The 16,070-nt window shown below is 43.9% G+C and overlaps 1 protein-coding gene across 1 annotated transcript in view; it reads right to left on the bottom strand.

Annotated features, from left to right (window-relative positions):
- Positions 1 to 2,814: 2,814 nt before the first annotated feature.
- The window catches only part of RAPGEFL1 (Rap guanine nucleotide exchange factor like 1), a 180,410-nt gene continuing 167,154 nt past the window's right edge, over positions 2,815 to 16,070 (bottom strand). Inside the window, exons 14-15 of the mRNA XM_069237579.1 lie at positions 8,243 to 8,297; positions 2,815 to 5,581 (exon numbers count right to left, since the gene is read on the bottom strand). Coding sequence (XP_069093680.1) covers positions 5,457 to 5,581; positions 8,243 to 8,297 — 180 coding nt within the window. The 3' untranslated portion in view covers positions 2,815 to 5,456. The remainder of the gene's footprint in view (positions 5,582 to 8,242; positions 8,298 to 16,070) is intronic.

Genomic DNA, 16,070 nt, shown 5'->3' with positions numbered 1-16,070 from the left:
TCCACACTGAGGTAAACCTTCGAAGCAATATCTTCTCGTATTAGCGCCTGGTGATCTTTACGTGTTGGTGCGTGTGCACATGGGATTGAACGCATCATCTTGTGTGTACCACGAGGATGTAGGTAGATGCTCAAGTTTATATCTGAGTGAGGCTTCGTCACTATCCTGGTATGCACGCCTAGGGAGGTTAAACTGATATCCAAATGTGCACGTTTCTATGCACAGGAGAAGGTTGTCCGCTAGTGTGTGTACCTGCGTGAGGCTGTATCTATCACTTTGTGTTCACATTCACTAGTAGAGTGTGAGAATGTGTGTGCACTTCTCAGTGTCGACGGGTCTAGCAAATGCATACTTCTATTTTTTACGCTGTTCACTTTAGGACATCTAAATGTTTTATGTAAATAATGTGATGAGGTACACTTGGTTCTTTTGAATGCACACTTTTTTCCTAAAAATAATTTGACTAATAAAACACATCCTTGTCCTCAGGCTCACATTTCGTTTCCTTTGTCGGTCAGTGATCAGGCTGTCCACAAATGACATCGCCTTCTCCAGTGTGGTAATGAGGAAGCGATGCAATGTTTGGAAAACTGACATCTTTTATCAGTGAGGAAACGCAACACAGGCCTCAAATAATATGGTTTCCCTTCCAAAATAACAACCTACAAGAAATTACGAATGAAATCCACGGAAACCACTCAATGTCATCCAGTTATGTGGCAAATGCTAAATGATGCTTTACAGAACCTGAAACACAAAGCTGGAATAAACCAGAAAAGTGCCAGACAGCCCCTTAAAATGTTTGTATCCCACCAGTCTCAAAATATAACAAAGTTTCTATACAGACACTGTACACAGTTTAAAAAATAAAATTTACATCCTAGAGAACATTCCAGTAAAAACTATTTACATTCTCAGACGCTGAAACGCTCGCAGGGAGCGAGATCACTCTTAGTGTTCAGACAACAATATATTGACAGCAAGCGGGACAATGCTATGTACAAATGCGTACAAAAATAGAAATACAAACTTCTACTGGGCACTTTCATAGCACAGATTTAACGACACAGCTTGAGGAAAGCAACGGCCAATCAGGTGTCTTGACTTTAAACGTTATGGCCAATCAGAGATCTATCTGGCGTGTGACTGGCACAGCAGAAAAATGTCATGAACATCCAGAAATGTGACGCCAAGATCACTGAACAAGAGGGTTTCAGCCCGTACTGCTCCATCACTAAAGCTCTATCGTTTAGATCACAAATGCCTCAAACTGACTCCTGAGCAAATTGTCTTTTAAGGTCCGGGTTTCACAGCGTAGCTGTCAAACACACCTATTGCTAATATTATACATTTAGTGGACTTTTGCTCCGCCCCCTTTAACCATTGCATTTCTTCAATTAGCCTCTTTCGACCACTGGCTGGAGACTTTTACAATTATGTCATGGCTTAGCCCAGTAGAGTATCAATCTCTCACCCAGTGCTGTTGGTTGTTTGGGTGTATCCTTTCACCTCCACTTCAGTGTTTGTACCGAACTGCACAAGGGGCTACTACGTAGCCCTCGTTCTCGCTTCCTGCTCGCTCTCTACAATGTCTTGCTCTAATGTGCCAACACTGCATGCATTATCACATTGACTCGAGAGCTACTGGCTCTGCCAAAAATGTGTTGCTGTATTAATACTGCACGTTGCCATATTCAACGCAGACTCATTTGCTTTGCAATATTGGTTGATAATTATCTACACCCCGATGAGCTTTGTAGCTCCGCCGGCAAGTGTTTGTGTTTGTAACAGTGTCATTTTCAAAGCAAGCCTCTAGGTGTCGCTGTTACTTCACAATTTATTTGACCCTGTGTTGTCTGAAGGGATTCGAGATTACGATGCCCCGCATACTAGTGCATAGTGCAACCACCAAGTCCGCAATAACCCGTAATAAAATCAAAACAATCCACAGATGTATTTAGAAACTTTAACTGAAGCCGCCAGGCAAAAAAAAAAAATATATATATTGTGCCCACGGGGTGAACATCAGTAAAAAAGCCCCGTCTTATCTATCCACTACGGAGAGCTCATACCATGTTTTTAAAGCCCAAATTTAGCACAAGCTTCTCTACTGGCACTGTGGAGCACTTCAAAATATCAACTGTCCAGGAGTGAATTATAAACGTAGTGCATTATGGTACAAGTAGTTTTTACAGTGATTTGCTATGTCTTAATCTGCACTTCTATTCCCTTGCCAACTACACTCTGCCAACTAAGTTAGCCAAGATTCTGCCCAAACAGCGCATGCTCAGTTTTCGCCCTCCAGCACTTTCTATAATTCAGCATGGACTAGCATTATATAGATTTTAACCCTCGACTGCAGGTGTGTAAAGGGTCCATTCAGTTACATGGCCCACTCTAGATACTAGTCGTTTTTTGGCCTCTTTTTGTGTCAGGTAGAGAGACCATGTAATGTCATGCTGGAAGCCAACCAAAGAGTTGGGATAGCTAAGAAGTCTGTCGCTAACATTAGTTACCGAATTCCATGCACTCCGTCTAAACAGTTCAGTGCATTTTGTCAACACAAACCCGTCCAATAAGTTCACAGAGGTCCAGTTATTTTGTTTACAGGACTGTATGAACTTATAATCTTTCTTTATAGAGGTTTTTTTTTCCCAAGTTGCCATTCACTTTGCTAACAGAATCCTGCGCATTTTGTTTACAAAATGTTTAGCACTTTGTTTAAAGAATTCGGTGCACTTTGATTATTCTTCGATAAAAGGTCTACCCATATTATTTTTTTTGCCACGATCTGTAACATTCTGTCAACTTCAAAATTGAGTACAGGAGTTAAATCCTGCAGTTTTTATTTGAATATTGGGCACATTTGCTATACTAGTAACATAAAACGCAAGAATTCTGCAGTTTGTGTTGCGCAGTCGCTTGGCTTACTTTGGCCAACTCCTCCTAAATCTATGCACCCTGTGGCAGAGGACTGGAGGCGTGCTCCTTGGCTAGGGGTTTTATCTGCCACTTTTGTATTTTATTGGCAAGCGTGAAAACATTCTGTGAAACATGATGTAAAGCCTGCGCAGACTCTGAAGCGGTCCAATGAAGGCAGAGGGCCAGGAGTCTCTCTTGCTCACCTGAGGGCCTTTATCAGGCATCGGGTACACAGATGTGCAGCCATGCAAAGAGCCCACAATGCAGGCATCTGGTACACAGATGTGCAGCCATGCAAAGAGCCCACAATGCAGTTGGTGCCGACGCCGTGCCCCCTCTTAGTGCATAAAGACAGAAGAAATCAGGGCATGAACTATAATAGACACTTTCTAAACTAACCAGTGCTTACAACATTGTAAACAAATGCATTTCCAAGAATCTTGAACACAAATACTACAGTGAGATTAGAAACTATTTTTTAACCTGACACCACTGTTTGGGAGGCGGGGTGAGTGGGAAAAGAAAATAATTTTAAATATTTTTTCTGGAACTCCGGTAGGGCAATATTTGTGCCCTGAAGGAACAGAGTGGGCGCACATGTCTGTTGTTGTCTCCTAGTCTTGACAAGGATGGCTTTGTGGCTGTGTCAGGAGAAGGCAGTGTTTGTGCTGGCAGTGGAAATGTTCAAAACATCTGGATGAACATACGGGGGGGGGGGGGGAGCAGGTCTGACCCTCGAACCCCACTTTAGGATTGGTTCTATGGTGAGTGCCGGCTCCTAGCGGAATGAGATAGGTCAGTGTCCTTGCTTGGCTGCCTGACACTGCAGCAGGAGAGCCTGCTTTACACAGTTCACAAAATCATAATGCAAGGGATCAGCTTAGGAAGCGAACTCCGAAACTGAACAAATGAATGAAAATCCGGATAGGGCTTTTTCAGTGCTTGAAGTCCTGCAAGCAATATGTGATGCACTTTTGCAAAATTCTGTCCCTAAGCGTGCGTGAGCTTTCACGGGTGCCATTGTTTTCACCTTCAGTGGCTGATGACGGCAGTGAGGAAAAAACGTTCTTTTGAACGCTCCCATTGCGTGCAGCTCCTCGACCACAAAATACTGAAAGAAGCTCAAGGTTCAAGATTTTTACCACTAAGAGGAACTTATGCAACAACATCCAGGGTGGGTGTTTAAGAAGATCAGGAGGAGCTTGGAGTGCGAAGTCTACAAAGTCTGCACAATGTTCCCCACCAGGAGGATCTTGGAGAGTAAGGTCACTGACGGCTGCACACTGTTCACCACCAGGAGGGACTCGGAAAGTAAGGTCTGCGACAGCTGCACAACCTTCACCACCAGGAGGAGCTTGTAGAGGAAGGTCTGCGACGGCCGCACAATGTTTAACACCAGGAGAAGTGAGGTGTCCGACCAAAGTTCACTAATAGGATGAGCTTGGAAAGAAAAGTCCATAATGTCCACACAATGTTAAACACCATAAGGAACTCGAAAAATAAGGTATATTATGCTGTTTCTGAACCTCTGATCTCTACAGAGCATTGGAGCACAAGCGGTCCAAGTTCTCTCTTATCTGAGGAACAGTCCCTACCTGGAGGAACTTGCGGTCGAAGGTCTAGGATTCTGAAGGATATTTAACACTAACAGGTACTTGACGAGCAATGTCTATGTAGTTGTTTTGAGTGCTCAGGGAACATTAATACCTGAACGGCTTCTACGAAAATAAGGTCTCTCGATTCTGTAAGACATTCAACACTAGGTGACACCTGAAAACCAAGGTCTACACCATAAACCTTTGTCCCCAGTGTCTGCAGGACATTTAACACCTGGTTGAGCTTGAAGACCAGGCTCAACAATTAAACACTTCAATGAGCTAGAAAGGCAGGGCTGAGCTTGAAGAACACCGTGGACACTATCTGCTGAGCATTCATCATTGTAAGAAACCCACAGAATGGGGATCTAGGTTGATGTGCTTATAGCGTTGACTGAGCATTAGCAAACGGAATGAGTTTGAAGTCCAGGGCCTTTAATAACAGAGTGCGCTTGAAAGCGGAGATCTAATGTGTTAATAGGATCGTCAGCAATGGAAAGGGTCAAGGCTGCTGTCCTGAACCTCGAGTGTCCACAGGACATTTAATAGTGGAGGCAACTTGACGCCCAACCTCTACCACATCAGAGGATCTTCGAAAATGAATGGCATGTGAGGATCACAAATGTCTTCTGCTGTGGCGCTGAGACTTTAGTGTTGGAAGGACGTTATATGCCACGTGGATGCTGAAGAAGTTAGCTTTCGTTGCTACCCTGAATGAACTTCCACGGCATTTGCAAGAGGCAACATCCATTGGAGCTTCACCTAAGCATCATCTGTCCCTGTTGGCCGCCCAGTACCAGCAGGCGCTCGAAGAACATGGCTCATGCTGCATTTTGAAAAACCTTCACCTCGTTGGTTAGCTGCATCGATGCTGCAAAGAGCCTGAAGGCGTCCTTTAACGCAACCCACAAGGTCAGACGACCTCCAAACGTCCTCCGCCTACTGACTGCTTGGCTCCAGCTTATGCGAAAGTTCAAAGAGCAGATTCTGGTTGTCGATCACCTGAAACTGCCTCACGTAAGCCTTGATCTGCAGATGGTTCGGGGACGATTCAGTGTCGATACCTGAACAGAGGACGAGAAAAAGAAGTTAAAGTTAAGCAGATGAGAAAACCGGTAGAGTAATTCATTTAGCGGCCAACAGACGGCGCTACACTACTACAAATATCCGTGGTATTGTTATTGTGAGCAGGTGCGTGCGTGAAAAATACAGAAAAAGCAACGTGTCACTTCTCCTATTAGCTGCACACGTCAAGTAATCGTTTTAGCACCTTGTTAAAGCACATGCACAAATCTTTAAAACACAAATCTTTAAAACAGGATGCCAGTGAAACAGTTACAATTTAATGGCTCTTTTAAAAATGATCAATTATAGGCAGATTATCAAAAAATAGAATTCGTTGAATAAGTTGCACGGAAACAGCCCTTTGATGCTCAGGTTCTAAATTTTTGCACTGTCACCAATAACTGGAATAGTTTTGTTTTTTCACTGAAACAAGTCATTCCAAGAGGAAAGGAGGGTATTGCTTTTTCAGATTTCCAGTTTTATCATGGGAGAACCCTAGATTTAGATTAGCTACGTGCATTTATATTGCTAATACATAGTGCTTGCATTGTCTGAAGCGATATCTGAATCCTTTACGCTTCTTTACTACCTGGTCTACTGAGACAGTGTTTGGCTGTGCTTTGTACGGTTTAGAGGCTAATCCCATTCAAATTAACTGGAATTATGTGACAGGGAAGGAAACTGTAGACTTATACGGAATGGTTGACTTATACGGAATGGTTGACTAGGCTACTTATAAAGAAAGAAAACGCAAACTATGAGGCACATCTGATCACCAAAAGGAGCCTTGTACAACATTATGAAACATTTCCTATTTGATATTTACATGTCTGAGTAATCGATACATTGAGATTCAAGATCTAGGAATTTAAAAAGGTGCAACATATTTGCGATTCTTGTAGAATCGGAGCGCACTGTTGAAATAAATAATTGCGCCTTTGAGAGCGTCTGTGATAACAATGTACATTGGTGTTAATGGTTCTTTTAAAAATTGTCTCACGAAGAAGGAATCACTCTGCCCACTCTGTCTGAATTACATGTAAGTATTTAAAGTGTGTGTTTCCTGCTGCACACAAAAATCCTTACTCCAGTCCGTCCCATGAAGATGCTTAGCTGTAGGCAACGTTGACTACTAATTAAATAGTCAATTACAGTAATCAACAGCAGGAAGAAACCAGTTAATTTTCATAAAGTGATTGTGTAACATTGCACCCCACGTGCAGCAATTTAAATAACTTCCGGTCTAAGCTAGAAACAATGTTATCCTGTTAAAAATCTACAAATTATACACCTGATTGTTTATGTGGGAAGTGCGATAAATTATTTTTTCCATGGAAAAGACAATCACATTTGCAGTGTCCCGGATCTGATTGGATAGCTCCCATTTTAGGCGCAAGTCTTGCTGTGGCTATGAACAGTATGGGTGACTGAGTTCCACCTTTCATCAAGTGGTGTGTGTGTGTGGGCGGCTGGGGGAGAGGGGAAGGGGGCCATCCTCTATTCTTCCAAAATGTAAGACTCATTTTGCTTCAGAACGGTATTTGTCAGAAGTATATTAATCCAATGGTATCTTTAGTGTCAGCTTTCGAGAACAATTCTTTAATTCCAAACTTCTTACTAAGTCTTAAAAAACAACAATAGGATAGCTTCAGGATACCGATTGCATCTAATCATTTCAATATTAATCGTGTCTTTCACAGGTTCAAAGGCACCTGCAATTGTCTTTGAGCTCTGAAGAGACTCCTGGAAGTACTTATAATTGCACTACCCTGGGAGGAAATATTCAACCAGTTCCCCACAGGACTGTTGTGCACTGTTAAGGGCGAACTAAAGCAGCTGGTGCACGTGCTGGTCTGCCAGACCCATGTCCAAGGCCTCGGGTGACTGCTACAGCGACTGTCGCTGTCCATGCACCAGCCCCTGGAGAAGCCTCTTTATTTTCTGAACTGATGTGGGAATTGCTTGACATGGGTTAAGAGACCCAGGGAGGGGGCACTGGCTGTACTGCCCTCAAAACACCCCAGGCAAAATCACCTTTTATAAAAACAATTTTTTACTAAAAATATATGAGTCACCAAAGGGCATATTCATGAGATAGACTGTGGAACTCACCCACATTACAGAAATTAAAAATAGGTGGGTCGACTATTCTAAGGAAAAATCCTACACTGATTTGGTGGAAAATTAACTTTTGAAAAAATAGAGGCATGGGACTAATGCAAGTAACACAGTAGTCTTTATAGTCTTTAGCAGGGATACTGTGAGACAAGCATGTCAGGATTGTAAACTCAAATACCAACAATTTACTGCAATATTGAGCTCAGAGCAGTGAAGGAATGTCTTCAGCTTTAATCAGTTGTCATTATCAATTTCCCTTTAGGAATAAAAATGTTATGTATGTATAGTATACACAGAGCACAGATGGACTCTACTAGAGGGGAACAAGGGCAATGTCAGGTGGGTGGTGCTTCTCTTGGGACCACCCATGGCCCAGTGTGTACCTGAAGTGCAGTAAACAAGAGCAAATACGAAGACACCTTAGAAAAGGCAGTAAAAAAGGAAGATGACACAGGCCTGACCAACTAAATCTGCTGTTGCATTTTATATCTTGGAGGAGCACATGAGTTGTTGGCTCTGTACAGATCTGGTGTGATACTTACGCAGGGGCGTGCTACGGTACTTTCGGATCGTTCGCACTCTCTCGGCAACCGCATGCTGCAGAGGAGAAGGGTACACTGTTAAACATCCAATTTCAACAATGTTTTCTTATGTCTTATTATAACAGTGCAGAAATCGACCAGATTGTCTTGAACTTGTATGTGCTATATCTGTATGGCCCAATGTCTACCCAGAGAGGAAATTAGGATCTGGGGTTCACTATATATATGTGTGGAAGCACACCCAAGAAGACAAGGCTGATGGGGGCCAGTCTGGCTGTATCTGCATTGTAGCATGTTTGATATGGGATGTCTTTTCTGTAGCAGTATGGTACCTGTCCCAAAGGTTAGATGAACAGTAATCTTAGAACACAACATAACACATATCCAGCACAGCTCAGATATGCCTTTATATGGCAGCCTTGAGACCCAACAGCAGTCAATACTTGAAACTTCCAGGAAAACGCACTAGACAGCTCTTGGCACCATCATGCACAAAACACAACACCAAGCCATATAGTCTGCTAAGCATCCACCAACTAAATGGTACATCGATTCACATCCGCATTTACACAGTCAAAATCAGAGCTGCATAATGGAGACAGATGACTCGAAATAACCATATGAAGCAAAGTTATTAGCAAAATAAAAAAAATCTATTTCCTATGGTACCTAAGTCCTATTTACATCTACACGATAGCATATGTGTGTGTGTGTGTATATATATATATATATATATATATATATATATATATGTGTGTGTGTGTACATATACACTTCAAAAACTAAAGGTTACAGAGAAGTTATAGTTAGGCTCACATTTTAAACGTACAAAACCATGGAAATTCACCAGTTCGAGTTATCTCAAGTAACTATAACTCCTGCCCTAAGGTAACTATAACTCGCGCCCTCGCCGTGCACAGTTTTTCCGAATTTGTTTTTACTACAGATATTAAATTGATATTATCAAAGATGGCATGAGTTCCGTAATTTATGTGGTGATTAGCAGTGCATGGCGAGGGCGCGAGTTATAGTTACCTTAGAGTATGAGTTATAGTTACTTGAGGTAACTAACTACGACTGGTGAATTTCTATGGTTTTGTACGTTTAAAATGTGAGCCTAACTATAACCTCCGTGTAACCTTTGTTTTTTTAAGTGAATTTATATGTTTTAAAAAAAAATGTATTTCCTAACTATAATGTCACTGTAACTTTTGTTTTTTTCTGTGAATTTCCATGTTGATTTTTTTTTTTTTTTAACGTATAGTAATTTTCATTACTATATGTTAATCCAACCACTGTGGCACACAGCCTTCGGCCATGTGCGGCGGTGGTTTCGGCCAGGCCTGTGGCCAGACCCTGAGGCCAACCCCCTATAAGCACCCAACCTTGCACCATGCACAGCCTTTGCCTGTGCACAGCGGAGGTTGCCTGCAAGACCTGGCCCGCAGCCAGACCCTGTGGCCAACCCCATGCTGTGCACAGCCCGTTGGCCGTGCGCAGCGGAAGTTGGCAGCAGGCCCTTTGAGTGTCAGAATAGTTGTGAAAGGGTTTATCTGGGTGTGAGAGTGGCTGTGAGAGTGTTTGTCTGGGTGTGAGGGTGCGCACATCAGTGTTTTTTGGGGGGTGTCAGTGTGTGCGTGAGGGTTTGACTAGAGCTGTGTGTGGGGAAAATGACGGACTGAGTGTGTGTGTGTGTGTGTGTCTGTCTGTCTGAGTGGGTCGATGAGTGGATGCCTAAGGGTCCGAGTGCATGTGTTAGTGGTAGAAAAAGATTGAAAGAGAAAGAAAAAGAGTGAGAGGGACAGAGATACAGAAATTATGTAACCGACACCCCTCCACCACCCACCCCGATATAAACATTTGGATTTTCTTTAATTTCTCTAAAACTACTGAATGGCATTACACCAAAACAAAACAAAAAAAGCACTCTTTCTGGACCAGGACCTACCTTCCTGCCAAATTTGGTGCAATTCCATCCAGTAGTTTTTGCGTTATCACTGTACAAAATCCCTATAGAAAAATGAATGGGGAAAACGTGTTTTGGCACCTCCTCTTTTTCTCACGCCCCCCCCCCCCTTCCGAACGGATCACCCTGAAACTTTCCAGGCAGCAGCTGACAGGACTGGCACATTTTTTTGGAAAGTTTAGTGAAGATTTGTCAAGCGGCGCCAAAGATATAGGCGAGTAAACAAATGCATTTTATATAGAAACTAGCTCCTAACAATAATGGCTAGTGACGACCGCCATTAGGTAGTATATATATTACCTACTGGTGGGCGCCAGTAGGTAGTTATAGTTAGGACCTTGTTTCCAAAGGAAAATCGTTTTTTGTTTTGCTAATAATTCTGGCACAGTTTAACAAATCTTCACAAAATGTTCAAAACGAATGTGCCAGTCACTTCAGCTAATGTCTGAAAAGTTTTGGGGTCATTAATCAAGCAGGGACTGCAAAAAAAAAGGGGTGGGGTCCCAAAAAGCATTCTCTGTGTGCAATTTCCCCTAGGGATTTGAGACATGACTACAGCCCAAACCCCTGAACAGAATACACCAAATTTCCAGAGAGCTAGATATTAGTCCAGAAAGAGTGCTTTTTTGTAATTTGGTGTAAATCTGTTCAGTAGGTTTGGAGTTATTAAAGAAAAAAGATTTATGTATATCTAGAGACGTAGATCCACGGGAGAGCAGCAATCCCATGATTAGCTTCCACCACTTCAACAAGGAGGTGGTGGAATCTATCTTGGGGCTTGGACTTAGGCCCACCAAAAAAAAAAAAAATTAGAGGAGCAGGTTAGAAATACCTTGACCTCCGAGGCCACAGGGACCCCACCTGGGGACAAAAAACATTTTTGTTTAAAAAACATTGCAGCAAATTCACGGAGGATCTTTTTTTTTTTTTTTTTCAAGCCCCTCCCCACTGATGGGCCAGGTACCTGGTGAAACATTATTATCTTTTTGGAGTGAGTGGGTGCATGTGGCCCACATACTCCGGCTTTATTAAAAGTGGGCAGGGCACGCTGTCAGCCTCCCGGGCCGATTTTGGCCATGGGGGCCGGCACATATTGAGAAGAGGATGGGGGATCCCATCCCCAGGGGTCCTACCTTCTTAAAAAGTGCGAGCGGGCTCACGCCCCCCCCTCCCAGGATGATTTCGGCCCCGGAGATCTTATCCCCCATTGTCCAGCTGTGTTAAAAAATGGGGAGGGGTGCACGCAGCCCTCTGCCCTAGGCCAATTTCAGCCCCAGAGGCCCCATCCCTCAGGGCCCAGCCGTGGTTGCATAGAAGAGGGTGCTGCATGCACCTCCTCCCTGAACCATTAATGTCCCTGGGAACCTCAAATACCTGTGCCGACTCAGGCTATGTCCCTGGGAGACCACCCCCAGGACATAGTGCTTTCCCTGCCCACACTGACGCGGGGCAAGGAAACCTGTGTTTGATCTCACTTGGCGGAAGCAATTTCAAAACTGCTGCCAACCAGGAGCAAACACTAAGTCTGCTTCCTGCAGACGGGAGCATGAAAAATACTTCTGCCCACTGGGAGCAGCCTTTTCCTCCGTTTCCCTGCTAGCATTGAAGCGGCCAGGGAAACAGAAGAAAAGACTGCTCCCGTCTGCAGGGAGCAGCACTTTTCGTTGCTCCCTGTGAGCAGGAGTGATGCCGGCTTCCGCTAGAGGCAGAGAGCCGGTTGGGGTCTCAGAGACCTTGGGGCTCCCCCAACAATAGTGTGGTGGGAGCCCTGGGTGGGCACCAGAGCACCCACCCCTTTGTTTTCTAGGCATGCCCTGCGGCCAACCCCAGCAGCGCCAGTTAGATTAATGTATAGTAATTAAATATTACTTTACGCTAAAAAAAGTATATATTCACCACAAAAAAAACAATGGTTACACTGATGTTATAGGTAGAAAAGGGCAATAAAAAACATAAAATTTCACTGGAAAAAAAACAAACGTTACAGGAACGTTATAGTTGGGTTCAGATTTTACACACATAAAACCACAGAAATTCAGCAGTTATAGTTATACTTATCTCAAAAAACTATAAATCGTGCCCTAAGGTAACTATAACTTGCAGCCTTATCATGTTAATTAGCCCACATATCACATCAGTCATGACATCTTCTAGGGCATCAGTTATATTTGTAACTTTTGCAATAAAATTATTGATGAGAAAACTATGCCTGCAACCCCTTTAGAAAAGGCAGTCCCTTATTTCCCTTTTACAGGCAACTTATGACATTGCTAATCCCCTGTAATAAAGAAATTACATAGCCACTCAACAGTAATAAGTTATTAGTGTTGAGTTCTGACATCACAATGCCTGCTGCCTGATCCAACAGCAGAGGAGAAAGGCAGGTCACAAAGCATAATTTAAACTGCAGATTAAAACACAAAAAAAGAAAAGTGTCTTTTCCTTCTTTGGTTTAGTTTTTGTAGATGAGCAGCCCTACGTAGAAACAAGATATTTATGAATTATGGCAACATGTATATTTTTTTCCACACTTTAGGTAGTTATAGGAAAGAGAGAATCTCTGCACGGTTCTACCATTCTGAGCTAGTGTTGTTTTAATTCGGACTTGTACTAAAGCATTCTAATATCTTTTTGCGAAAATACTGGACTGCTTTTTGTTGTAATTCTGCACTAGAGATTCTAATTGTATTCTTTATAATTAGAAACATCCTATCTCTTTCAGATGAAGCATGTAAGTAGTTTGTCAGAAAGGTGACGGAGTGACCGTGTATTATAGTTAATAAAGTACCCCATGTGTACATTATAAGAATATTGCAAATCACCGTTGATTGCTATTACCTCCTAAAAGAAAAGACCTTTGGCTCGCTCTTCTGCGTGGTCACTGAACTCCTCAGTGACTTGCAATAGCCATATAATGTATGGCAGGAGGTACTTTATCTCATATATATATATGACTTGCAATAGCCATATAATGTATGGCAGGAGGTACTTTATCTCATATATATATATATATATATATATATATATATATATATATATACACACACACACACACACACACACACACACACATACACACACACACACACACACACACACACTTGCATACAATTTTTAAATGTGGCTTTGAAGTGACATATCTACACATTTTTACGCAGGTACCAACCCGTATTAAAACATTTTAGGCAGACATTTAAGCTTATGTATTTCCTAAAACTCTTACTTCTTTGCAGTGAAACGTGGCTGAATGTAATGATTTGTGTAGCAGCGAGGAGCGCCTCTTTTTTCTGTGACATTTATCAGCTTTGGTGGTAGATCCCAAGTGGGGGCCAAAGCAAAAGGAGCTGGAGCACGGGCTCATTGACCCCCCCTCTAGAGACGCCACTGGGCCTTCCCCGCACATATGAGCCTGCAGCGGCTCCTCTAAGGTGCAGAACATCTCTATAGGTTGAACCTATACATCTATAGCTGTGCATAATAAGGTGCGGAGCATCTCTGCACTAGAAAGTAGGCGGCGCGCTCTCAGGATCGCAGAGCCTTTTTCTTTGGTCTATGACGTCTGTTCATCCCCTCGAGGAGCTGTGTGAAGGCGCGAAAGCGTTGTCATGGCGATGCCGGATTTTCAAATGTGCACAGAAATCGGTACCAGCCAGAGTGCAGGGCGTGCAGCACAAAGCTTTCCTTTCCTGAGCTCAGAGCGGGGGCCCACCCCTGAGAGTCCAGAGTCTTAGCATAGCACTTCCCCCATCGACTCAATGTCGGTCCCTGCCCTGGTAGCGAACACTGAACTTTGGCCTACAGATGTGGACAGTCCAGCATTCTGGGCATGTTCAAGTATGGGTTTGCCGAAAGGTACCAATAACCGCACGGCCATCTAGACAGGGACTGTTCCCAGCATGCACCTGCAGACCTAGGTCGTTCCCAGCATGCAACTACTAATGTGGGTAATTCTGAACATCCACCTGCAAAAAGTCAATCCCAGCTCGAACCTGCAACACTTACTATTCCCACCGTGCCCCAGCAGGCAGGCGTGGTATGCACCAGCTGACAGGAACAGTCCCATCATGCACCTGCACACAGAGTCTACCGCAAGCAGGCATCTGCAGGCGACACAATTCTCTGCAGGCACGTGCAGGTGGGGCCCATTCCCTGCAGACACCTACATAAGGTGTCCATTCCCTGCCAGCTCCCCAGACAGGGCTCTTTCCTAGAATGCACCTGCAGACTGCGATCATTCATGGAGTGCACCTGCACGTGGGGATCATTCCCGGCATGCATCTACACTCAGGGATTATTTCTGGCATGGAACTGTAGGCCTGGCCCAGTTACTGCAAAGCCTTGCAGACATGGACAGATTTCTTTCTGTACCTGCTGACAATGACCTTTCCGAGCATGTATCTGTTTACGGAGATCAAGACCATGAGGTACCCACTACCAGATATGGTTTGTGCAAACAGGCCCATTCCAAGAGCACCAGCAGACATGGTCATTCCTAGCAGTGACCTGGAGCGCACTCTCAGCAGGCACCTGCAGACTACACTCATTCGATTCAATCCACCTACCAAGCCCCAACAGGGAGAAATCATTTTGTGCATGCACACGTACATATTGCTAGGTCCACCGAACATTGCTGGCAAGTATTGGCATGTACCTGCAGAAGGATCCAGACTAGATTATGCAAGCTCTCTGTACCGTGATGCTTCGAAAGTAGTGCTAAAGCATATTCAAGAGATACGCAATGTTGTGATAAATAAAGATCTTTTGGGGTCCGAGATCTTGGCACGCTTTAATGCCAGGCAGGGTCCTTTTGGGCCCTATCCGTATGGATTTGGGATGGGGCGGGGAAGGGGTCTGGGTATGGTTGCTTTGCCCCCCTGCCCTTATTAGGTTTTGCCTGCTTGCGAAATCTTTTTTTATTTAAAAAAAAAAACACTACTTAAAAGCGGCTTAGAACCGGCCCCTTACTTACCCTGAACTTACCATTGGCTTAGTCCAATGTCACTCTGATTTACAGCCTTCGGATTGCCCAGCATGCCACCTTAATGTCACTTTCTGTCGTCGTCTTTGTCTTCTTTGCCAATCTTGCCGTCCAGTTGCCTGTGGACCAAGTATGCCTTCTAGTCACTTCCCACTGGACACTGGCCAGTGTCCTTCCTCTGGCTATGACACTGAAGGTACTTCTTTTTCTTTCTGCATCCTGTCTTCTTTCTTCACTGACGTCTTCTTGCTTTGCTGCTGTCTTCTCTGTCTTCTTTCTTTGTTGTCGCCTTCTTTTTTCTTCCTGCATGCCATCTTCTTACTTCGCTGTAGTCTTGTTTCTTCGATGCCTTACTCTCTGTCTTTCTTCGCTGCTGTTCGTCTTCGTTTTTCTTTCTGCATACCTTTTTTTGTCTTCACTTTCTTCTTTACCACATGCCGCCTTCTGTCTTCACAGCTGTCTTCTGCCCCGTCTTCTGTCTTCGTTGTTTTCTTTCTTCTTTACCGCATACAGTCTTCTGTCTTCTGTCTTCTTTCTTCACTGTTTTCTTTCTTCTTTGCTGCATGCTATCGTCTGTCTTCGCTCCAGTCCTCTGTCCCGCATGACTCCACTAGCTGGAATGCCCTGTGGTGCTGTAACAAAGGGGGTGAGCCTTTGAGGCTCACCACCAGGTGTTACAGCTCCTGCAAGGGGGAGGTGATAAGCATCTCCACCCAGTGCAGGCTCTGTTACTAGCCACAGAGTGACAAAGGCACTCTCCCCATGTGGCCAACAACATGTCTCGAGTGTGGCAGGCTGCTAAAACCAGTCAGCCTACACGGGTAGTTGGTTAAGGTTTCAGGGGGCACCTCTAAGGTGCCCTCTGGGGTATATTTTACGATAAA

Source organism: Pleurodeles waltl, chromosome 6 (assembly GCF_031143425.1).
Source record: "Pleurodeles waltl isolate 20211129_DDA chromosome 6, aPleWal1.hap1.20221129, whole genome shotgun sequence".
NCBI classification, from domain to species: Eukaryota; Metazoa; Chordata; class Amphibia; order Caudata; family Salamandridae; genus Pleurodeles; species Pleurodeles waltl.
Note: the sequence above shows the minus strand (reverse complement) of the source record. Positions and strands in the feature narration are given on the sequence as shown.